The following is a 25,484-nucleotide window of genomic DNA, read 5'->3' as shown; positions in this document are numbered from 1 at the left end:
ATGATACCATATGGATCCAGGGTCTTGTCACTTTGCTGTTTTCGCATACCTATAAACCCACTGCCTCATTTCCTAATTGATGAGTTAATGCCTACTTGTACACTTGTGATTTATTGTATGATATCCAATATGCAATGTCCAATGCATTCCAAGTGTCTTTATTGATGTTAAAATCAATAAAACTTTTTTAACATGAAAATAGGACAAACACTTTGTACACTTAAGATAATATTTATTAAAACCGCAATCCATATAACCATTTTTTTCTCATTACAGAAGTTGGGAGCTTAATGTACATGTCCTATATTAATATAATAAAACCATGGTATTATACAAGCTAACAATGTAATCACAGAAATGACCAGTTTAAATTATTACATTGTAATGTCTAGGAATTGGTCATCAATCTTGAGTGGGTTCCAGACCCACATTTGGGGCATTTTAAATGTGCACATTTCTTAACCTGTACCAGCTATTTTATTTTATTTTCTATTCATTTAGCTTGAGCTGATGATGCTATATCCTGACAACCATGTAAATTATGCAAGAAAACCATCTCTTTGACTATTCCCTTCACAGACTGCACAGATGCAAATAATTCAAGGTTAGTTGAAATTAAGTCTATAAAGATAAAGACTTGGAACAGTCAGTTTAAGCAGGTCAAGTGATGGTAAATATACTCTGCTATTGTTTTATGTTTGCTAGCAGCCTATAGTGCGATAAAAAATGTATTCTTGTATTTAGGAATATTCATTTCCAAGCCATATTTCACAGGCATTTCCATTCCATCCTTCCCAGCATTCGCAGTTGCCACAGTTACATATCCCGTTGCCTAAAAACAAATTGAATAGGAGTTTAATTGTCACAATCAAAATGTGCTACTTCAAATATCTTATTAAAAAGTAGCAGGTCATAATCAAAACCTTATAACCGGTCACTTAAATATTCCCTTTTTTGTGTGGAGCACTTTGCATTTGATTTAGCAGCCTGTGGAAATATAGACTTTCAGCCAACTAATAGCATCTTTTCAGCAGAGCTCTTAGCAAAGTGCTATGCCACACACTATAATCATGCTGTCTTTTATTCCTCACTAGCATTATAGTAGGTTAGATGGATACATTGCTGTACTCATCTGCACTGGCTGCACCTGAAGACTGAATTTAACCCCTTCTGCTGCTCAAGACTACATTTTTAAAGGCACTCAGTTTTTTTTTTTACATTTGTCATAGCAGCTGAGAACCTGTGACAAAATTGGCACCCTTTTGTGCCTCCACATATGACAAGGAGTGTGTAAAAATGCACTATGCTACTAAATACTCCTATTTTTTTCCAATGCCAAATCAGCTTTCCATTATTATGGCTGAGATCACGTGCCTCTCATACTATAAGGCAAGATGGTCTCCCAAAAATGCAATATGTCTGATTTGCACAGTGGGATGGTGCAGTGATGATTAGATCTCTGAGGCATTCAATTTAAAAAAAAGATTGAAAAGAATGACAAGATCTTAGTAGAAAGCAACCCCATAATATATTTCCAGCTGGAAAGGAAGCCATAGCCTCGTCATTTTTTAATAGCAGCCAACAAGCATTCCCACTCTGAAGGACATAGAAGGGCATTTTTTTTGCATATTTGTCACATCTAAATGACTCAGATCATCAAACAAATTTTATTATTACACAAAGATTACCTGAGCAAATATAAAATGCAGTTTTTAAATTATGTTTTTAAATGATGGTTTTATTAAGGTAAAAAAGCTGTCCAAACCTGCCTGGCTTTATGTGAAAAAGTAATTGCCCCCTAAACCTAATAACTGGTTGTGCCACCCATGGCGGCAACAACTGCAATCAAGCATTTGCAATAACTGGCAATGATTCTTTCACATTGCTGTGGAACAATTTTGACCCACTCTTCTTTGCAGAATTGTTTTAATTCAGCCACATTGGAGGGTTTTCCAGCATGAACTGGCCTGTGTAAGGTCATACAGCACCTAAAAAACCTAAATTTTGCTTTATTTGAACCATTTGGAGGTGGACTTGCTGTTGTGTTTTGGATTATTGTCCTGCTGCATAATTCAAGTGCACTTGAGCTTGAGGTCACAGACTGATGGCTGGACATTCTCCTTTAGGATTTTCTGGTAGAGCTAAAAATTCATGGTTCCATCAATTATGGTAAGTTTTCCAGGTCCTGAAGCTGCAAAGCAGCCCCAGACCATCACGCTACCACCCATCTGACTGTTGGTATGATGTTCTTGTTATGAAATTCTGTATTAGTTTTATGCCAGATGTTATGAGATGCACACCTTCCAAAAAGTAACATTTTTGTCTCATCAGTCCACAGAATATTTGCCTAAAAGTCTTGGGGATAATCGAGATTTTTTTGGTAAATGTGAGATGATCCTTTGTGTTTTTTGGTCAGCAGTGACTTTGACCTTGGAACTCTCCCATGCATGCCATTTTTGCCCAGTCTCTTTCTTATTGTTGAGTACGGATCTTACCTGAGGCAAGTGAGGCCTGCAGTTCTTAAGATGTTGTTCTGGGTTCTTTTATGACCTCCTGGATAAATCTTTGTTATGCTCTTGGAGTCATTTTTGTAGGCCAGCCACTCCTGGGAAGGTTCACTGCTGTTCCAAGTTATCTCCATGTGTGGATAATGGCTCTCCCCATGATTCACTGGAGTTCCAAAGCCTTAGCAATGGCTTTGAAAACCTTCCTAGATCGATGTATGTACATTACTTTGTTTCTAATCCGTTCTTGATATTTTTTTAGATTGTGGCATGATGTGTGGCTTTTTTTGATCTGTTAGCGTGCTTCACTTTGTGAGACAGTAATCAGGCCTGGGAGCGGCAAGTGAAATTTAACTCAGCTTTCCAAAAAATTGTGGTTAAGTTCAAGGTTCAGCATGGGAGGGGGCAATTACTTTTTCACATAGGGCCAGGCAGGTTTGAAGAGATTTTTTCCCTTAATAAATAAAATAATAATTTAAAAACTGCCTCTTGGATTTACTCGGGTTATCTTTGTGTAATATTAAAAGTTGTTTGATGATCTGAATCATTTAAGTTGGAGAAATATGCAAAAAAAATAAAAAATCTGGAAGGGGGCAAATACTTTTTCACAGCACTGTATAACAGTTTAAATTTGCTGTCCCCTCAAAATAACTCAATACACAGCCATTAATGTCTAAACCAGTAGCAACAAAAGTGAATACACCCCAAGTGAAAATGTGCAAATTGGGCCCAATTATTAATTTTTCATCCCCAGTGTCATGTGACTCATTAGTTTTACAAGGTCTCAGATGGGAATGGGGAGAAGGTGTGTTAAAATTGGTGTTATTGCTTTCACTCTCTCATATTGGTCACTGAAAGTTCAACATGGCACCTCATGGCAAAGACCTCTCTAAGGAACTGAAAAAAAAAGAATTGTTGCTCTACATAAAGATGGCCTAGGCTATAAGAAGATTGTCAAGACCCTGAAACTGAGCTGCAGCATGGTGGCCAAGACCGTACAGTGGTTAAACAGGACAGGTTCCACTCAAAACAGGCCTCACCATGGTCAACCAAGAAGTCAAGAAGTTGAGTGCATGTGCTCAGCGTCATATCCAGAGGTTGAAAAATAGACGTTTGAGTGCTACCAGCATTGCTGAAGAGGTTGAAGGGGTGGGGGGGACAGCCTGTCAGTGCTCAGAGAATACCACACACTGTATCAAATTAGTCTGCATGGCTGTCGTCCCCAAAGGAAGCCTCTTCTAAAGATGATGCACAAGAAAGCCCGCAAACAGTTTGCTGAAGACAAGCAGACCAAGCACATGGATAACTGGAACCAAGTCCTTGTGTCTGATGAGACCAAGATAAACTTATTTGGTTCAGATGGTGTCAAGCATGTGTGGAGGCAACCAGGTCAGGCATACAAAGACAAGTGTGTCTTGCCTACAGTCAAGCATGGTTGTGGGAGGGTCATGGTAAGGAGCATGAGTGCTGTGGGCACTGGGGAGCTACAGTTCATTGAGGGTACCATTAAGGGTACCATGAATGCCAACATGTACTGTGAACATGCAGAGCATGATCCCCTGCTTTCGGACACTGGGCTACAGGGCAGTATTCCAACATAACGACCCCGAACATACGGTACCTCCAAGACGACCACTGCCTTGCAAAAGAAACTGAGGGTAATGTCTCCAGACCTAAACCCCATGGGGGCATCCTCAAATGGAAGGTGGGGGAGCACAAGGTCTCTAACATCCACCAGCTCTATGATGTCGAGTGGAAGTGGACTCCAGTGGCAACCTGCGAAGCTCTGGTGAACTCCATGCCCAGTGCTGGAAAATAATGGTGGCCACACAAAATATTGACACTTTGGGCCCAATTTGGACATTTTCACTTGGGGGTGTACTCACTTTTGTTGCCAGCAGTTGAAATATTAATGGCTGTGTGTGTTGAGTTATTTTGAGGGGACAGCAAATTTACACTGTTATACAAGCTGTACACTCACTACTTTACATTGTAACAAAGTGTCATTTCTTCAGTGTTGTCACATAAAGATATAATAAAATATTTACAAAAATGTGAGGGGTGTACCCACTTTTGTGAGGCACTATATATCTTGTACATATTGTACAGGACACAGAGGAGATGACTGACTAGTAAGTCCTTCTTTGGGACCTGGAATTCGATGGCTCAGAGAGACTTTGGGTAGAAAAGAGCCTTCAAGCTCTAATTTCTAAGACTGTGTGGTACCCTGGAAAGCAGGTGGGAACTTTAAACCCAAGTGTAGAAGTAGATTGGCAGTGAGCCATTATGTTGTTTTGATTGAAACAGGATTTTGGACTGTTTGCTGTAATTATGCTGAAGAAAGCTGTTTTTAAGAGTCCAATAAAGATAATAAATAAATAAATAATAATAACAATAATAATAATAATAATAATAATAATAATAATAATAATAATAATAATAATAATAAATATAATATATAAATAAATAATAAAGATAATAAAAGTCCAATAAATAACTTGTTTTAAGAGTCCAATAAAGATTGTTACTTTTTACAAGCAGTTAGCTGGTGATCCCATGTTAAAATATATACTGTGTGTGTCTGTATATATATATATATATATATATATATATATATATATATACACATACACAGTTGTTCTCATAAGTTTACATCAATTTATGATTTCGTGGCCATTTTTCAGAGAATATGAATGATAACACAAAAACTTCCTTTTTCACTCATGGTTAGTGTTTGGCTGAATCAATTTATTATCAATCAACTGTATTTACTCTTTTTATATCATAATGACAACAGAAACTAGCCAAATGACCCTTATCAAAAGTTTACATACCCCAGTTCTTAATACTGTGTATTGCCCCCTTTAACATCAATGACAGCTTAAAGTCTTTTGTGGCATTTGTGGATGAGGCTCTTTATCTTCTCAGATGGTGAAGCTGCCCATTCCTCTTGGCAAAAAGCCTCCAGTTCCTGTAAATTCTTGGGCTGTCTTGCATGAACTGCACATTTGAGATCTCCCCAGAGTGGCTCAAATGATATTGAGGTCAGGAGACTGAGATGACCACTCCAGAACCTTCACTTTATTCTGCTGTAGTCAATGTCAGATCGACTTGACCTTGTGTTTTGGATCATCGTCATGTTGGAATGTTCAAGTACGTCCCATGCGCAGCTTACTGGCTGATGAATGCAAATATTCCTCCAGTATTTTTTGACAACATACTGCATTCGTCTTGCTATCAATTTTGACCAAATTTCCTGTGCCTTTGTAGCTTATGCATCCCCAAAACATCAGCGATCCACTTCCCTGTTTCACAGTAGGAATGGTGTACCTTTCATCATAGGCCTTGTTGACTCCTCTCCAAAAGTAGCGTTTATGGTTGTGGCCAAAAAGCTAAATTTTGGTCTCATCACTCCAAATGACTTTGTGCCAGAAGGTTTGAGGTTTGTCTCTGTGCTGTTTGGCATATTGTAAATGGGATACTTTGTGGCATTTGCATAGTAATGGCTTTCTTCTGGCAACTCGACCATGCAGCCCATCTTTCTTCAAGTGCCTCCTTATTGTGCATCTTGAAACAGCTACACCACTTGTTTTCAGACCTGTATATCACCTGAAGTTATTTGTGGGATTTTCTTTGCATCCGGAACAATTTTCCTGGCAGTTGTGGCTGAAATTTTAGTTGGTCTACCTGGTTTGGTTTCAACAGAACCCCTCATTTTCCAGCTCTTGATTAGAGTCTGAACACTGCTGATTGGCATTCTCAAATTCGTGGATATCTTTTTATATCCCTTTCCTGTTTTATACAGTTCAACTACCTTTTCCCGCAGCAAATAGATCACAGGTGAGGATGGTTACCTTTAATACCACTTTGTGTCAATGTGTGTGCATGTTATCAGGCCAAAATCACCAGGGTATGTAAACTTATGATCAGGGTCATTTGGGTAGTTTCTGTTTGTCATGATTTAACCACTTGCTTATTGGGCACCTAAACCCCCCTCCTGCCTAGACTAATTTTCAGCTTTTAGCACTGTCACTCTTTGAACGACAATTGTGGGGTCATACAAAACTGTGCCCAAATTTAATTTTTATCATTTTTTTTCCCATAAACAGAGCTTTTTTGTGGTGGTATTTGATCACCTCTGGGGTTTTTTATTTTTTGGGAAAAAAAATTCAAAACACTGAAATTTTGATAAAAAAAACACAAAACCGTTTTATATTTTGTTAATAAGTTTTGCAAACAGGTAATTTTTCTCCTCCATTGATGTACACTGATGAGGCTGCACTGATGGGCTTTGATAGGCTTCATTGATGGACACTCATAAGTCGGTACTGATGGGCACTAATAGGTGGCACTGGTGGGCACTGGTAGGTGGCATTGGTCGGCACTGTGAGGTGGCACTGGGTGGCACGAAAGGGAATTGATAGGTGGCACTGAAGGGCACTAATAAGTGGTACTGATAGGTGGCAGTGATTGGCACTGATGGGCAGGTGACACTGAAAGGCAGCACTGATAGGTGGCACTGATAAGGCACTGATTGGTGAGGGGCCGGGAATGGCCCCTTACTCCGATCTGTGATCACCTGAGTGTCATTGACTCAGTGATCACACTGCGTGCCGCACGGGGCCTGCAGGGAGCGTGCAAAGGGGAGGACATCTATTGACGGCCTCCTGGCAAAGTAAATCCAAGCTGTGGCCATCATTCAGCTATAGTACGGATCTGAAGGGGTTAAAACGAGTAAACACAGTTGATTGATATTAAATGGCTTTAGCCAAACATTAACCATGAGTAAAAGAAATGTTTTTATGTTATCATTCATATTCTCTGAAAAATGGCCAAGAAATCATAAATTCTGCCAGGGTATGTAAACTTATGAGCACAGCTGTATATATATATATACACACACATTTATATATGAGCTGTTTTACTTTCCAAAGAATCAGTATTTCTGTCCATCAAGCTCTGAGATTTACATAGCTCTGATACACAACACAGTCCTGTCTAGAAGGGCCGGAGACCTGATTTTTCTCTGTTGCAGTTAAAGTGATTGTAAAGCTTTGTTTTTTTTGTTTTGTTTTTTAAATAACAAACATGTCCTACTTACCTCCATTGTGCAGTTTGTTTTCCACAGAGTGGCCCTGATCATCCTCTTCTGGGGTCCCTCGGTCCCTATTAGCTCCTCTCAGCAAGGTATAACACCTTAGGAGAAGTGCTCTCCCGTCCATAGACACAGAATGCCGGACTCAGCCCCAGTGCCCGCGTCATTGGACTTGATTGACAGCAGTGGGAGCCAATGGCTGTACTGCTATAAATCTAGTCAATCAAGAGCCGAGAACCCCGGACAGAGAGGAAGAGCCCAAGAACCCATCTCTGCCATGGGAATTACAGGGCTCAGGTGAGTAAAACAGGGGGGGGGGGGCGGTCACTGTCAGAAGTTTTCACCTTAATGCATAGGATGCATTAATGTGAAAAAACACAAGGGTTTACAACCCCTTTAAGTAACCATTACATAGCTTCTCTCCCATTCCTTCCCCTACCAGCATGTAACTGGGCAGTGATAAGAGTAGCGGCACCCTGTCCAATGAGCTCATCACTTAGTCGCTCTTTTCTCTCCACCTATTGGCATGTCCCTTGTAGCACAACTAGTTGGCTCCTTGTGTTGCTTCTGTCTCCCCCAGTGGACCAAATTCAGATACCTACACTTTTTATATTTACAACATCACATTAAATGACGTATTAATGATTAAAGTGCTGCATTAATGTGTATTTTATGATTTTCCTAGTTTTCAGCTTTAACTAGACACTCGTGTGTCAAGTTATTTTGGGTGCCAATAACATGTACATTTTCAAATAGGACCTGGTTATTTAAAAAAAAAAAATCAAATAATGTGTCCTTTTTGAAAAACTTAGAAAATATGTATAAAATTGCAGCAAAGTGTTAACATCATGCAAATATAAGCCCCAAACCAGTCAGGAGTCACCCTAGCGCTGGATGTAGTACTGAATGAAAAACTGTTCTAAACAACTTCAGGTGCAAACGTAAGGTATGTCAGCACATAACCAACACACACTTTGTGCTGCTACAGCTATATACTTCTATCTATTATCTACTATCTATTATATAACAATCACACAAATTCATTAGAATATAAACAGTTTTTTGTTGTTGTTGTTTTTTATATATATATATATATATATATATATATATATATATATATATATAATCAATCATACCCATTTCTTTTAATTGCACCTGCAGTGCATATTCCTGTTTCACTTGGTAGGCTTTGTTATGGTATTTCATACACTGGGGAGATTTGTCCAACTAACCTTAAGGTATTACAAAATTAACCATAAAATTAAGAGTTGTTTTTATTTTTTATGTAATTGCCAGATTGTTCATTATTGCATGGCAAACCTACTTTAAAGGCTCCTTTGTCTTGTTACAGGTTGCAGTGAGCTAACTGCCCTATATAAGAAAGATGGCTTATCAATATGTAAAGTGTTAAGTGTCCATGGGGCTAGGCCTAGGCGGGTTTCCAAGCCTAATGGAAGATATGGCATGCCTGCTAAAGGACAAAGTTGACATTTTAACTGTTTCAAATGTCTTAGAATTTCAAACTGCGAAACAAACTTCACCATCTATTCAAGGGAATAAAACATGATGATGTAGTGCTTTATAGCAAACTGTATAAAATCCAGAAAAGGTTTTATTTCTAGGGAAAACAAAGAGCTTTCCATGCAGAATATGGATGGGTTGCAGAGGAATTACAAATAAAAGAGCAGGGATGTGAAAAAGAGTATATTTTTGACAAGTACTTTACATTTTATGTAACATTCTGTTTACCTGTACAAATAAGGCCATCATGTTTGTCGCAGTCCCTGTCATCACATTCACAGAATTCCCCTGAAACATACCAGTCCTGTGGTGAACAGATGCACTTTCCACAGTGACAGGAACCTGAAAACACAAACACCGGTTACTTGGTGAAGCAGCAGAGCTGAGCAAATCAACAAAGGATGTGTTTTAATCTGTAAAAAGCAAAATGTATTCTATCATTCAAGCACGGTATAACACATTGTGGCTGATTTATCGGAAACAATCTGGTGGTGTTGCCTTCAAGATCTGCATTTAGATCAAAAAGGACTGGAGATAATAAATATGATAAAAATTATTATTATTATATTACAGGATTTATATGGAGCAGTGACGTTTGTGCAGCATTTTACCAAGCGAGTGCAGACAGTACAGTTACAATACAATTCAATAAAAGAGGAATCAGAGGGCCCTGCTCATTAGAGCTTACAATCTAAAAGGGAGGGTCAGGAGTTAAGCTATGGGCGATAGCCATTGGACTGACTCACCACACATGCTAGCTTGTGATTGTCGCCAGTTTGTAACTTTAGACGTTGTTCCTTGTATTGTTTTGTTAAAATGCTAATAAATATATATTCAACCCTAAAAGGGAGGGTCAAGTGATACAAAAATCAATAACTGTGTGGAAAGAACTGATGGGGGAAATAAAAAATGTTAGGTGGAGGTAAGCTAGCCTTCTCTAAAGAGATGGGGATCGTCTAAAGGTGGATAGAGTAGGAAACAGTTGGACTGATTGAGTTAAGGAGTTCCAGAGGATAGGAGAGGCTCTGGAGAAGTCCTGGATGCAAACATGGGAGGAGATGACAAGGGAGCTAGAGAGCAAGAGATCTTAGGAGGATCAAAAAGAGCGGTTTGATTGATATCTTGAGACAAGGTTAGTGATGTAGCTGGAGGCAGAGTGGTGGATGGCTTTATAAATTGTCATTAGTATTTTGAATTGTATTCATTTGGTGAGTGAAATTCAGCAGAGAGATCAGCATAGAGGTTTTACATGGTTAAAGAGTTGTTATATGGCAACTAGAATAAAGCGATAATTGCATAGTAATGTTAAAGGATCAGTCCACCCAAAGCTGATGTTTAATTTTGAAAATATGCTAGACAGCACTAATATACCATCCAACGTAAGCTTACATTTTTAGGGTACTTTGTTGTCATTAGCCACACATAATTTAGCATCAATGTGCAGTAGGTCAAAAATAGTTGCGGTATAGAGATGTCGGCACAATAGACCCTGATTTTGTATTGGTATTGGGCTGGATAACTGAATGATATGGTAGCCAGTTGTTTGCCAATGGGCTGTAAAACCGCTCTATGTGGTCATTTTCAGCAGTGTATAGGTAATTTTACTGTTACAGTGAGACATGTTTCTCTCTCTGAAAATGAAAGTGGTCATACAGGAAAAAAAAGCTTTTAACGTTTAGCTCCAAGGAATATGATAACATTTTTATTATTTAAATAACAAACATGTTCTAGTTTTTCACAGAGCAGCCCCGATCCTCATCTTTTCGGGCTGGCGCTCGTGGTTCCTTTCCCCTACTGAACGTCTCATAGCATGCCGCTTACTATAAGGGCACTTGTGCATGCTCGCTCCTAAACCCCGCTCTGTGTGTCCATGCCCCCCTCCTCTCTCCTGACTGGCTGTGATTGACAAAGTGGGAGGCAATGTCTCTGAGCCAATAAGGAGGCAGAGAGCCAGGAGAGCAGTCGTTCTTGTATGCATTGCTAGATCGAAATTAAGCTCAAGTAACAATTGTGGGGGAGGAGGGAGTTGGAGGGCTTGTTTTTTTACCCTCATTCATAGAATGCATAAAAAATCAAAAACCTTCAGCCTCTAGAAACACTCTAACATCTAGCTGCTCCAGTCTGTTTGTAAAAAAGTAGCCAGGGATTCCTTTCATCTATACCAGACTGCAGCTAACCCACACAAAAACCACAGGTACACTGTGCTGCAGCCAATGCGCAGCGGATCAGCGTGACACTGTCCTAAGCAGGGACCCCCTAATACAAAAGAATGGCATGGCCCTTGTTGCACAATCCCAACACAGAAAAAAAGAGAACCCTCAAACATCCAAACTAGACCAGTTTTCAAGCATGCAGCCTGGCAGGTTGATGAGGACAAGGGCCTCTTCCCACAACCCTGGCCCAATGGTTGTAAGGGTCTGCGGGCGGGAGACTTATCAGAATCCAGATGCCCCCTTCAACAAAAAAGGGGTTTCCCAGATAATGGCCCCTATATGTGAATGAGTAAGAGGTACTGAGTTAAGGGTGTCTTCCAGGTCCTGCACCTGTCAATTGGTCACTAAGTCACCAAAATCTACATTGTGGGAGGGGGAGCATACCTTCTCTCCTCATACTGAAGTTGGGTTATTTGCAGTGGCTGTAGCTGCAATGGGGAAAAGCTCATTTTTTCAACATAGGTACAATCAGGTTATGCAATGGGCCCTACTATTCCTTGCCACAAATGTTTTTTGGGAAAAATTACATTGCACGCTACGTATTCTTTGCAATTTTGATGCAAGCGTGCAAAGAACCTCTATGTTCGTTAAATGGGGGTTTTGAGGCCTCACTGAGCAATGGTGGAGGTTGGAAAGCTGCCCATAAATGTGGATCTCAATTGACTTCTCATGCAGTTCTCAATGAAGATGACCTCAACATTTTTTTCATCACTTGCTACACTATATCACCAAACGTATTGGGACGCCTGCCTTTATAAGCATATGAACTTTAATGGTATCCCATTTTTAGTCCGTAGGGTTAAATATTGAGTTGGCCCACCCATTGCAGCTACAGTGCCTTGAAAAAAGTATTCCTACCCATTGAAATTTTCCACATTTTATCATGTTACAACACAAAATGTGAATGTATTTTATTGGCATTTTTTGTGATAGACCAACACAAAGTGGCACACAATTGTGAAATGGAAGAAAAATTATAAATGTTTTTCAAAATTTTGTACAAATATATATCTGAAAAGTGTGATGTGCATTTGTATTCAGCTCCCTTTACTGTGATATCCCTCACTAAAATCTAGTGGAGCCAATTGCCTTCAGAAGTCACCTAATTGGTAAATATAGTCCATCTGTGTGTAATTTAATCTCAATATAAATACAGCTATTCTGTGAAGTCCTCGTAGGTTTGTTAGAGAACCTTAGTGAACAAGCAGCATTCCGCAAGCCAAGAAACACACCAGACATGTCAGGGATAAAGTTGTGGAGAAGTTTAAAGCAAGGTTAGGTTATTTAAAAAAAATGGAAAGCGTATGGCTCAACTGAAAACCTACCAAGACATGGCTTTCCACCTAAATTGACAGGCCGGGCAAGGAGAGCATTAATCAGGGGAGAAGCCAAGAGGCTTATGGTAACTCTGGAGGAGCTGCAGAGATCAGCAGCACAGGTGGGAGAATGGATCCACAGGACAACTATTAGTTGTGCACTCCACATATCTGGCCTTTATGGAAAAGTGGCAAGAAGAAAGCCATTGTTGAAAGAAAGCCATAAGAAGTTCTGTTTGCGAGAAGTCATGTGGGGGACACATGGAAGAAGGTACTCAGGGCAGATGAGACCAAAATTGTACTTTTTGGCCTAAAAAGCAAAACACTATGGGGGTTATTTACAAAAAGCAAATCCACTTTGCACTACAAGTGCAACGTGCACTTGAAATTGCACTGAAAGTGCACTTGGAAGTGCAGTCGCTGTAAATCTAAGGAGTAGATCTGAAATGAGGGGAAGCAATCGCTACTGATTTTATTATCCAATCATGTGCAAGCTAAAATGTTGTTTTTAATTTTCCTTGCATGTCCCCCTCGGATCGATTGCACTTCTAAGTGCACTTTCAGAGCAATTTCAAGTGCACTTTGCACTTGTAGTGCAAAGTGGATTTGCCTTTAGTAAATAACCCCCTATGTGTGGCAAAAATGAACACTGCACATCACCCTGAACACACCATCCCCACCGTGAAACATGGTGGTTGCAGCTTCATGTTTTGGGGATGCTTTTCTTCAGCAGGGACAGGGAAGCTGGTCAAAGTTGATAGGAAGATGAATAGAGCCAAATACAGGGCAATCCTGGAAGAAAATATGTTAGAGTCTGCAAAAGACTTGAGACTGGGGTGGAGGTTCACCTTCCAGCAGGACAGCAACCCTAAACATATAGCCAGGTCCGCAATGGAATGGTTTGGATCAAAGCATATTCATGTTTTAGAATGGCCCAGTCAAAGTTCAGCCCTAAACCAATTAAGAATCTGTGGCAAGACTTGAAAATTGCTGTTCACATACGCCCTCCACCCAATCTGTCAGAGCTTGAGCTATTTTGCAAAGAAGATTGGGCAAAAATGTCACTCTCTATATGTGCAAAGCTGGTAGAAACATACCCAAAAATACTTGCAGCTGTAATTGCAGGGAAAGGGGGTTCTACAAAATATTGAGGGGCTGAATATAAATGCACGCCACACTGCACATATTTATTTGTAAAAATGTTTGAAAATCATTTATCATTTTTGTTCCACTTGACAAGTATGCGCCACTTTGTGTTGGTCTACATTGGTAATACATTTAAGTTTTTGGTTGTAACATGACAAGATGTGGAAAATGTCAAGGGGTATGAATACGTTTTCAATGCACTGTATAACAGCTTCAACTCTTCTTGGAAGGCTGTCCAAAAGGTTTAGGAGTGTGTCTATGGGCATGTTTGCCCATTCTTCTAGAAGCACATTTGTGAGGTCAGCCACTGATGTAGAAGAGAAGGCTTGGCTCACAGTCTCCCCTCTAATTTATCCCAAAAGTGTTCTATCGGGTTGAGGTCAGGACTCTGTGCAGGCCAGTCAAGGTCTTCCACCCCAAACTCACTCACCCATGTCTTTATGGAGCTTGTTTGTGCACTGGGGTGCCATTAAAGTTCATGTACTTGTAAAGGCAGGTGCCCCAATACTTTTGGTAATATAGCGTATGTTTTAATTGCACAAGCTAGAATATATTCTGTCTAAGATATTTTTGCACAGTAGAATATTTCTACCATTGATGGGTTTTTATTTATCCATTTTTTTTTGGGCGGGGGGGGCATTTAATATTAAAGAGGAATGTCACACAAACTAGTGTTGTGTTAACGGGAGCCATGTGCTGGGCTGTATGTGTAGCAAATAAAGTTGGTGAGAGTAGCATGAACATTTTTTTAAACCGTTTCTGACCAAAGGATGGTCACCTAGACAAAAATGGGCACTATTAAAGTGGGATCATCCCCAGGGTGCCCCTTGGAACCTGCCAATACCCAAGTACTACACCCTGGGGGGCTCCCATCCTGGCCTAACCAGGACACAATAGAGGTACCTACCGAACCTGCTTCATACCTTAGCAATGGGCTCCAATAGCAGCTTCACTTAGCACTGTCTGTTTCCAGAGGAAGTATTGGTGTTAAGAGGAGGAAGGGTCAAAACAACCCAAGGCTTTTAAATATTTACTAAATGGTTTACTAAATGCAGTTGATGTACATGTTTGTGTATTTCAGTCATCCCAATGGTACTGGCACAACCCTTAAAGTTTGCAAAAAATAAAAGGAACCATAAAGAGAAGAGAGCCATGTCAATGAACGTGTAGCTTTTTTAGGGTTTTGCCAGAGTCCTGCATCCAAAGAAAAGGGGATGTGAGTAGTCCCAATAGTCCTGCACCTTTCCGCCACTGCTTCTCCCAAGGGGAAGCCTTTTGACATTGTACCTCACAACTTACATTTTTGCTGTAGCCGAATCCTCCAGATATTTCCCATAACAACCTAAGGTGCATTCCTGACAGACTATTTATACAGAGCTCTACTTCCCACGATGCCCCTGGCATGGGCAGAACTTGCATTACCTCATTATCTATAGTCAGACCCTGCTACTGTTCTGAAGGACTCCAAGACTAGCTATGGTAAAATCTAGTGGCCAAACTGGGGAACTACACCCTGGCACTCTTGTGACCTACCCTACCATGCTAAATATGCAGATTAAATACATAAATAATTACTGTTCTTCTTGCAGAAGGATTTGTAATTTTGGACATTACCACACCTCTTGTAAAAAAAAAGCCACTTTTGGTTTACCTTTAGGCTAGCACCATGTAAGACAGTGGTTAACCTGTGCACATGCATTGGCATGCATTAAACACACAGGTGTGAATGGGACTTAAATGATTTATTGTTTCTTGGTCAGCTGCCTGCTTATTGGCCAAGGTGAAAGAGGTGATTCGATGTAAATTAGGAGGCTAAAAAACAGAGAAGTATACAAGAAGTCAAAAATTTAAACCTAGATGATCTATTAAAATGATGTCACTAGAACAAGAAGTGACAACTGGATGTCCTGTTCCAACACATTTTGCCAGCATGGCATACTCAGGAAGCTCCAATCCAATCCTTCCTGAGGACTCCATGTGGGCAAAGTGCGTAGAGGTGGGACATCCGGTCCTCACGGTTTCCGGGATGTCAGTTCCGAGATGCAGTTTCCAGTAATCGGAGTATACGCCAGCTCTAGGAGTGAGCAGAGTGGCAGCACCTCCTGATTATCTTTATTAACGTTCTGGTTGCTTTTGTGCCATTTAAATGTGAGTGCACTACTTATTGTGTTAATGGGATTTGTTTTGATCTATATGTACAGTATATTGATCTTGTGCGTGAGCAATCTATTCACATACATTGAGTGGATTGATGGAAGAGAGGAAGAGCACTTTTGGCACACAAAGGATTTTGTGCTGCACATTCAACACTTGAATTCCATGTATGCACAAATGCATTATATTTTATGGTTATATAACTGAGTTATATGTACATTTTTGCACATAATCATACTTTACTCTGAGATTGTCTAGTGCCACTTTATATTTAATTTGTCAGTTTGTGAGGACATTGGAACTGCTTCCAATATGGGCAAGGGGTAATTCCCAGAGCCATATCTTTAATAGGCCCTTCTCTTCTGGGTGGATCTGATAAGCCTGCAGCCTGGGTAACTGTTTGCAAACTTTAAAAGGTTGAGACTTCCAGCAGTCAGCTAGTTTGTGTTTTCCTAGAACACCTAGATGTCCAGCAATGCTCTGTCCCCAGGCTTCAAGTTTTGTATCCTTGCTTTAGGGTCAAAGTTCTCCTTGTTCAACTGATAATGGGCATTGGAGACCCCAGAGTTTTTCATATGCTGTTTTCAAATTCTTTATTAAGGGATCTACATATCCTTGGTGAGATGTTATTGATGTTTGATCTAGGGGTAATCCTTTGGTATAATAAATTCTGTATAATAATAATAAAGTGCCAAATACCATATCGACAGGTAGTTGAGCTTCCCTCCCCAACATTAGCAGGTACGATGAATAGGTTGTAACATCATTTTTAGTGCTAGTATAAGCATGTACTGCATGTACTGTGCCTACTCTGATGCTGTATCTTTTTATCTTAGAGTCCCAAGCATGACTAGAATGGTGCAGTTTAATTATTCCAGCTGGGGGTCTCCTTGAGAATCCCCCAGTTCTAGATTTCTGAATACCCAGCAGATCTAACAGTGATTTGATGAGCTTGCACTTGAAGCTTCTTCTCTGATCAGAATAGATATACTGAGACAGGCCATAGTGGACAAAGAACTTTTCCACAAGAGCTTTAGCTAAAGTTGAGGCTTGTTGGTATTTGGGTGGGAACGCCTGGTGTACCAGGTAAAGTGGTTGTTTACTAACAGGACATTTCCTTGTCCACTTAAGCCAGGCGTCAGACACAGGAAATCAATGCACACCAACCATTTTCTGTTTATGCATTGTTATTTACATGTTTTTGAGTTTAAGTGGTATTATCACATTGCATTTTGTGAGGAGGTAATATTGTGGAGTGTGGCACCAGCAGGTTAATATATTTAAATACACGTATATACTGTATGAGAGTGTGGTAGGTTTGGTCAATTCACATTTTTGTTCAGGCACATATCTACATAGTAGTTTGCAAGATATGTATTATCCTTCCAGAAAGCAATCTTCAGCTTGGGTTTTGCAGGCTGATTAGTGATTTCTGTTTGGCTGCCATATACCACTATTGTACTATTATATTAACTAAACCCATATTCAATGACATTGTACTATACATTTCTCTGTGTTCTAGACAAGGCACTATTGGACTAAAAGCATTAATGATCCTGACAAACCTTCAAGAACAGCATTTTCACTTATTTCAGTTTGAAAACATTTTCATAACTTTTTGTAGTAGGAAAAATGAATGTTCCTTGGTCTGTGACCTATGCATTCATGCTTTAATAGCTAATACTTGTGGTTATAGAATGTATAAAAATAAATGTTTTCAGAGGCAGATGCTTTTAAAGCAAGGCTTCTGAGAACTTTTTATTTTTTTTAACATAATTTCTCTTTTTTTATTCTATTTCTGTTTACAGTTTTTTTTTGGATTATGAATCACTGCTCAGAACAATCTCACATTTTCAAATTGTAGTTTATTTTAACCTTGTGTCATTATGTAGGTTTGTTCTTGGGTAGCGTCTGCTGCTTTGCAAATGCTCATTGCTTTGTTTCAGATTAAATTATCTTCTCACAAGTGCCTATCCTCCAGCTATTGTCAGATAATCCAAATATAACTTTACCCCATAGCATCAATCTTTGTTACTTTGAACTCAGATCTCCTGTAGCTTAATCACAGAGTACTTTTTTACTGCTTCAGAAAAAGGGGACTAGGCTGTGAATAACAGAATTAAAGTAGATGTGAGTACATGTGCGTCATTCAATGACCTCTGGGAGGACAAAGGACTTAACAACATGTGCATACTATAACATTTTGAAGAATGATTCAAATTATTGAAGATTGTTCAGCCATAAATGGTTGGTTGTAAGTATTCCCCTACTGGGTTATTGAATAAACCTTGCCAGTGAGCCCCCTACACTGCAATATGAAAAAATGAAAATATAACGCCATCTAATTAGATTCCCATGCTCATATAAAGACTGTTGTAACTGAGCATAGGGGCAGTTTGCATGCTCCTATATTTGATGGCGGATTAGGGTATTCATAACCCTCACAATACAGGATGTATATGAGACTATTACTTTACAATATACCTAAAAGTAGGATGTGTGCAATGGTATGGTATACATACTATGCACTTCAGAAAAATATGCATAGATTGGGAAGAAGAATCTATGCATATTTTGCTACCATATCATTATATAATATAACTGAGCTGTTTTTCTGCCTGTGTGGTGCAGTAGGTTCCTCGCCAGCATATTTGCATGCAGCTCACCTGATTGACTCCCAGTGCCGCAGATCCCTCTCCCAATCTGCACAGGGATTGCAAGAGGCTAATACCAACACAAATTCATGCACTTAATCTTATTATTGGCTACAGAGCTGTGTTAATTTGTGTTTTTCCTATTTGCCTGTGCTTTATATTTAACCCTTTTATTGCCCAGTTATTATAAGTGTTTATACTATCAGTAATAGCACCACTTTCTGCAAGGCTGTCTTTATTCAAACGCAAGGCAGGTAGAAGGAAGACAAAGTAGAACACTGTAATGGAATTATATCATTATTGATCATGAAGTAATTGTGGGTATAAAGAGACGCAAACATGTGCAAAGGGTAAAAAGGGGCACCATGCTTTATATAAGGGTTTCTTGTCCATTTATTCATCCTTTCTAGTCCTGTGTCTTTGTAGTATATAAAATGCTTACAGGATTGGATACCCCATTGTCGACATTGCTCTTGTTTTTAGCTCCCTGGCTTTATTTCCAAGGCCAAAAAAGACCTATTCTGCTGCTTTCCATTAGCCACCAGGGCCATTATTCCAAGACATTGAAAAATAAAAAAAAACACCACACTGATGGACATACTAGCTCTATGAGTTCTCTACTGCTACACTACATACATGATTATTTACTCTATCTGGAACTTTTATCTGCAATAAGCGCAGTTTATCCGTTTTGTGCTGCCAGGCCCTGCGCTCCACTTTTAAACTCAAGTGGACAGGTAATTTTTTGCAATTTTTCCATTGTCTTTTTATTTTTCCCTCAGAGTTCAGAGTTTGTAAAAAACTATGATAAAAAAAAAACTGGAAGCCAATTGGTTAGTATGCAGAGCTGGACAAGATTCTCTCTCCAGTTTTAATAAATCAAGCCCCATGTGTTATGAACTTCTGGACCCTGTACTCCATGTGTTACACACTCCTGCACTCCATGCATTATGCACACCTAACTCGTCAATCTGTGTGTTCTGCACTCCTGACACCTGCTTTTTACCTCTCCAATCTGTGTTACCTACTAGGGACCCCTGTGCTCCGTGAATTAATTACTTCTGACATCTGCACTTTGCATGCTACTTACTCTCGACCCCTGCTCTCTGTGTGTTACACACTCGTGACCCCTGCTACTTACTCTTGACCTATGCAAACTCTGTGTTACTTACTCTTGACCCCTGTGCTGTGTGCATTACTTAATCCTGACCCCTGCGTTCCATGACCCCTGCTCTCTGTGCATTACTTATCTTGACCTCTGCAATCTGTTGATTTATCACTCTGACCCCTGTTCTCTTTGTGTTAATTACTCTTGAGCCATAGCAGAATAGACTCAAATCTTTTCAATCATGCCTCTTGAAGCATGTCCCACTGTAACTGCAATTTTACCACACTCACAATATGCTGCAGCGTGCATAGCACTGTTCTACAACTGGTGCAGAAAACGTATGTCTTTAAATCTTGAATGTCTGCCTTTTGCTGCAAAAGTTTGTCAGAGTTTTTTTTAGGGCTGTGTTAAAAATAGGGGCATGATTTTGTGGGTGTGGCTATAATTTGGGCCATGTTTTTGTAGGTGTAGTTATAATTTGGGCCATGTTTTTGTGGGTGGGGTTATAATTTGGGCCATGTTTTTGTGGGTGGGGTTATAATTTGGGACATGTTTTTGTGGGTATGGTCAATAATCGACAGGGTCCGCATGGTGTCTCTTGATTTCACTTTGCAAATTATTATAACCCTAACCTAATAGCTAGGTCCAGATAATATTTTAAAAAATACAGTACATCCAACTGTAAATTCTTTCAAGGAAGCCAGTACGAGGAAGTGTTTTCTGCCTCCTACATAATATGCATAATAATGTAATGTTTGCATGAACCCAAAATACAGTTTATACAAGAAAACAAACCTTTTTTAGACATTTAGATTGTGCCTGCACATATCACTGTCTTTTCGGATGTATGCCACTTTTAGACTGTGTTACCTGCCATGCTCAGTCAAATGAGTCAGCTGTTTCCTGATACTGACATGTGAAAAGTCAGAAACAAAAGAGAGGTTGCTGCTGTTGTGGAAGAGCACCGGCATTGGATTGGTGAGTGGGTGAGACTGTCGGGGACGGCGCCAGAGATCGGGTGAGTATAGAAGCCGGAGCAGCTTTTCATTTTTAAGAATTGCTGGGTACTGCTTTTTGCCTAAGTTGGAATTGGAATGAAAAAAACATGTGTAGACCAAAAGGTCTAAGGGCAAACTGTCAGCTTATATGGTAAACCCTGGGGTCATTGTATACATTTTTGTATTATTTACCTGGTAATTTGAATCCTTTTTATTTTAGAAAATCTGTACACCTGAAATTAGCCTCCCCTATTATCATAGTGCTGACATGTGTTGACCAATATCTAATAGCTGTAAATTATAATTGATTCACTTCCTAAACTATCCCCAGATCCCTCTAATCATTTGTCAGTGCCGATGGTATCTTTTCAGGAACCCTTTACTGAAAACTAATTACAGAGTCATTAGTTAATGAGTTGTGCTCAGTGCAACCAGCTCTCATACATAATAAGTTTGGCATTTGGCTTTAATTTTGTGAGATGCCCTTTGAACAACAGACATTTTGATGAAAGCTGGTGCTTGTATTTTTGTTATAACCACTTAAACCTTGAAAACCTTTGATTTACATGAAAGCATTGAAGGGAAGCCTGCATATATTTGTACCATGAAATAAATTCATAAATGGATACATCATGAAAGATTCTCATACAGTATCTTTTTTCCAATTTCATTTGTCCAGCTATGTATTGTAAAACCTAGATGCTTTGGCCTACAGCCACTTATATTGTAAATTGGTGAGTGTACTTCTGAGAAGCTACTCAGGTATAATTATACCGAAACACACACACACACACACACACACACACACACACACACACACACACACACACACACACACACACAATATTGTGAAAATGTAAGTACATCCCATCTTTGAACAAACTTTAGATCTTGATTAAAATAGTGCCTACAGATAAAGGTGATGTATTTTGAACACATTATATATATTTATATATTTATATATATAAATAGTAGTATATATTTATTCTAATACTCATGACATGGTAATAGGAAAATGCAACATGGGGACAAGGGGCTTTTGGGTGGGGGGCTGAGCCTGTGGCCTGGTATGGTTCAGGAGGCCTTTCCTGGCCTGTATACTTGGATAAGGGTCTGGTATGGATTGGGGGGTACCCCTGGGCCATTTTTTATAAACTTTTTCTTTTGCCAGCAATGGTATTGTATTGCTGGCAATTTAATTGTCATTTTTTAAATTAGAAATTTCAATTTTGCTGCAGTAGGTTCTATCCATGGTACAGATGCGCCACTTTACAGGCTGAATAAGGGGTCCCCAGGCACTATATTTAAAGGAATTTTTCATTTTTATTGTTTCACTTTAAGCATTGTTAAAATCACTGCTCCTGAAAAAAAAGATATTTTTTTTAATGTATTGAAACAGAGCAGTACCCAGACCCCATACCTTTTTTTATTGCCAAAAACTTTCATATAAGCCTTCAAAATGGGGACCTTTGATTTTTCAAGTGCTGGTCCCATAGAGCTTAATAGGGTTCACTGTTCGTGTCAGATCGTTTTCTCTGTTTGGTAATTCTGGTGCGAACTGAACAGGGAGGTGTCCGGCCCATCTCTAACTGCTGGTGCCACTGTGGATCCCACAGCTGGAGGGCACAGTTCTGGTGGCCACAAGTGGGTGTCTTCCAGCAGTCAGAAGATTCCAGTAATAAGGCTCCACCTGATGCTGACTGCTAGGATGAAATATAACCCTTCCCTTAATTTTCATCTGTGCTAAAGTGTTTTGCCAAATACCTGCTTGCTGATTATCTTGACCCTTACCATATCCTGCATCATGTTCCCTGTATCCTGTTACCTCATCTCTGGTCCCAGTCCTTGTTATGCTCTATTGTATATGCGAGCTTCCCTCCATTTGTGCATAATGTATCTTAGTTAGGTTGTTAGTTAAGCTTTGCTTCACTGCTATGTTTATTTTTACTTTGCTATGCTTATGGTCTGTAGATGTTGAATTGGTGTCGTGTGCATTAATAAACTTTTTAATCTTACGTGGTCTGATTCCAGTTCCCTAACTACAGCTACACTGATCTGGTTGTTCTTGCTGCCACTAGATACCTGCAGTCTGAAGCAACTTTCCCACCCTCCCTGTCTAATATTTTTTTAAAATATATTTTCTTCTCATTCCTCTATAAGAAAGCATGCTATTTTTTTATTTCACCACCTCAGCTCCGGAAGGTTTTACCGTCTTCATGACCAGGCCATTTTTTGCTATTTAGCACTGCACTATTTTAACTGGTAATTGCGCGGTCATACAACACTATACCAAAACAAAATTTGTCATTTTTTCCCACACCAATAGAGCTTTCTTTTGGTGGTATTTGAACACTACTGTACTTTTTGTTATATAAATAGAAAAAAGACCAAATATAAAAAAAAAAGACAATATTTTTCACTTTCTGCTATAAAACTTAACCAATAAAAAAAATCTAATTTCCTCATAAATTTGGCTAAGTGTATTCTGCTACATGTCTTTGGTAAATAAAAATCCCAATAAGTGTATATTGATTGGTTTGCATAAAATTTAAAGCGCCTACAAACTATCGTATATATATTGCGGCGGGTAATCTGATGCCAACTGAGGATGGGGGCGAACTGACTAACTGCCACTGACATCACCAGTGACACCAATACAGTGATAATACTATATACTGTTACTGTACTAATGATACTGGCTGGGTAGGGGTTAACATCTAGGGCGTTTAAGGGGGTTAACGTGATTGTTAATGATCACCTTATAAAACAACCCATTCAGTTTAAAATATAAATTAAATTAATGAATGAATAATTTGTATAGCGCTACAATGCGAACTGAATTGCCTCAAGGCAAAAAAATTCAAGATATTTATGTATAGATATAAAAAGAAAATTATAAATAGCCCTTTTCCCTTTTTAATAATTGATCACATTCACTCTGTCCTTAGCTGTATAAGAACTGGGGGAGTATAAGCAACAGCACACTGAGCTTCCCAGTGAATGGCTGTTCAGCGGGACATTATTAACAAATCTCTATGTTTCCTAGATAAGAAACAGAGATTGTTCCCTTAGCTTTGTCCAATCACAATTCAGAGCCCTGTGTTGAGATTCAACATAGAGCTCTGAGATGCTATTGGACACAGCCGATCAGCAGGTCCTGGCCAATGTCCATTGGCCAGGACTTTCTGACAGTCTCTCACTGTAAAATCTGCTATCTGTGGAAGCAAGCAGCAATATACCAGTAGGTGTGGCCCTCCTGTCCATAGTACATTGTGGGCAGGTGGTCCTTAAGTGGTATCATGGAAGTCATGGTAGTAAAGAAGAGGTTTGAAGGTGGCATTTTTGCAAATGGTCCAGTTGAAAAATGATTAGGGTGCCCACCTCAGGTTTGGTGTCCATGATAGGTTCATCTTTAAAAAAAAAAATCATAATTTTTAGCAGGTAAAAAATGTGCAGAGCATTGCACCTGTGGTCAGCAGATCACGACTGCAATGTCCAGCTCCTGCAGACTCGCAACATAGCTGGGTGGAACATGTGACATGTTCCAATTGTGAACGTATTCTTTACCTTACATTACTTTTATGTAACCTGGTAGAATATGCAGTATGTCCACCTATCTGCTATGAGTTACTCATGAATTGTCTCTGTAAAGGTGTAATGTGTAGCTAAGGACCTCATATGTACCATAAAAGATTATTGACATACTGTATATGGAGGCTGTATTGAATTTTTATTTATCATACATTTGTACATTTTTAATAAAATACTTTTATGGCCATTCAACTCCAAAAGAGATGTAATTGTTGGGTCATTTAAATGCGCTTCAGGATTATGTTTGGTGTTGAATGAATGAATGAAATACTTGTATAGCGCACAATGCGAACTGAATCGCCTCTAGGCGCTGTGACGAGCCCTGATCATCTGCTAAAAGAGGAAGGTCTTGAGTTTTCTCCTAAAAGCCAGGTGATTTTCTTCCAGGTGGATGTTGATTGGTAGAGCATTCCATAGCCGAGGCCCTTGGACAGCGAATCTCCGATCACCCTTGGATTTATACCGGGCTTTGGGCACGAGGATGAGGTTTTTGTTGGCTGATCGAAGACTGCGGTTTGGTGTGTAATGATTTATTTTCTCCATTAGGTATTGTGGAGCTTCTCTATGCACGCATTTGTGGGTGAGGCACAGGGTCTTGAACGTGATCCGATTTTTTACGGTTAGCCAATGTAAGCTCCTCAGTGAAGGAGAGATGGATTCCCAGGGTTTTTTTTCCTGTTATCAGCCTTGCCGCCGTGTTTTGGATCAGTTGTAATCGCGCAAGTTGATATTGTGGTAATCCTATGTAAAGCGAGTTTGCGTAGTCCAGTCGTGAATTAATGATTGTTCCAACTACCACTGCTTTGTCATTCTTTGGGATAAAAGGGATGAGTCTGTGAAGCATGCGCAGCAGATGGTGAGATCGACTGACTACAGATCCTATTTGCGCATCCATTGACATTTGTGCGTCTAAAATAACCCCGAGACTCTTCGCTTTGGTCTTTGGGGAGATAGTCTGCCCAAAGACGGTTGGTGGAGACCAGGAGGTTTTGGTTGCGGGCTTATGATTTGGGTGTAAGATAAGAACCTCTGTCTTTGATTCGTTCAGCTGGAGGGAGTTGGTGGTCATCCAGTCCTCTATTGATTTGAGGCAGTTTTCAAGTTGTTGTTGGTGATCTTTTTTTCCATTGATCCGGAAATAAAGTTGCGTGTCGTCAGCGTAAGAGTGGAAGCAGAGATCGGAG

At 39.6% G+C, this 25,484-nt stretch overlaps 1 protein-coding gene across 1 annotated transcript in view; it reads right to left on the bottom strand.

Annotated features, from left to right (window-relative positions):
• Positions 1-211: 211 nt before the first annotated feature.
• The window catches only part of ITGBL1 (integrin subunit beta like 1), a 403,213-nt gene continuing 377,940 nt past the window's right edge, over positions 212-25,484 (bottom strand). The window contains exons 10-11 of the mRNA XM_077482967.1: positions 9,349-9,462; positions 212-832 (exon numbers count right to left, since the gene is read on the bottom strand). Of these exons, the coding sequence (XP_077339093.1) occupies positions 741-832; positions 9,349-9,462 (206 nt within the window). The 3' untranslated portion in view covers positions 212-740. The remainder of the gene's footprint in view (positions 833-9,348; positions 9,463-25,484) is intronic.

Source organism: Lithobates pipiens, unplaced genomic scaffold, assembly GCF_037356315.1.
Source record: "Lithobates pipiens isolate NorthernLeopardFrog02 unplaced genomic scaffold, aLitPip1_a1.2 Scaffold_16, whole genome shotgun sequence".
Lineage (NCBI taxonomy): Eukaryota > Metazoa > Chordata > Amphibia > Anura > Ranidae > Lithobates > Lithobates pipiens.
This window is presented reverse-complemented; position numbering and strand designations above follow the sequence as displayed.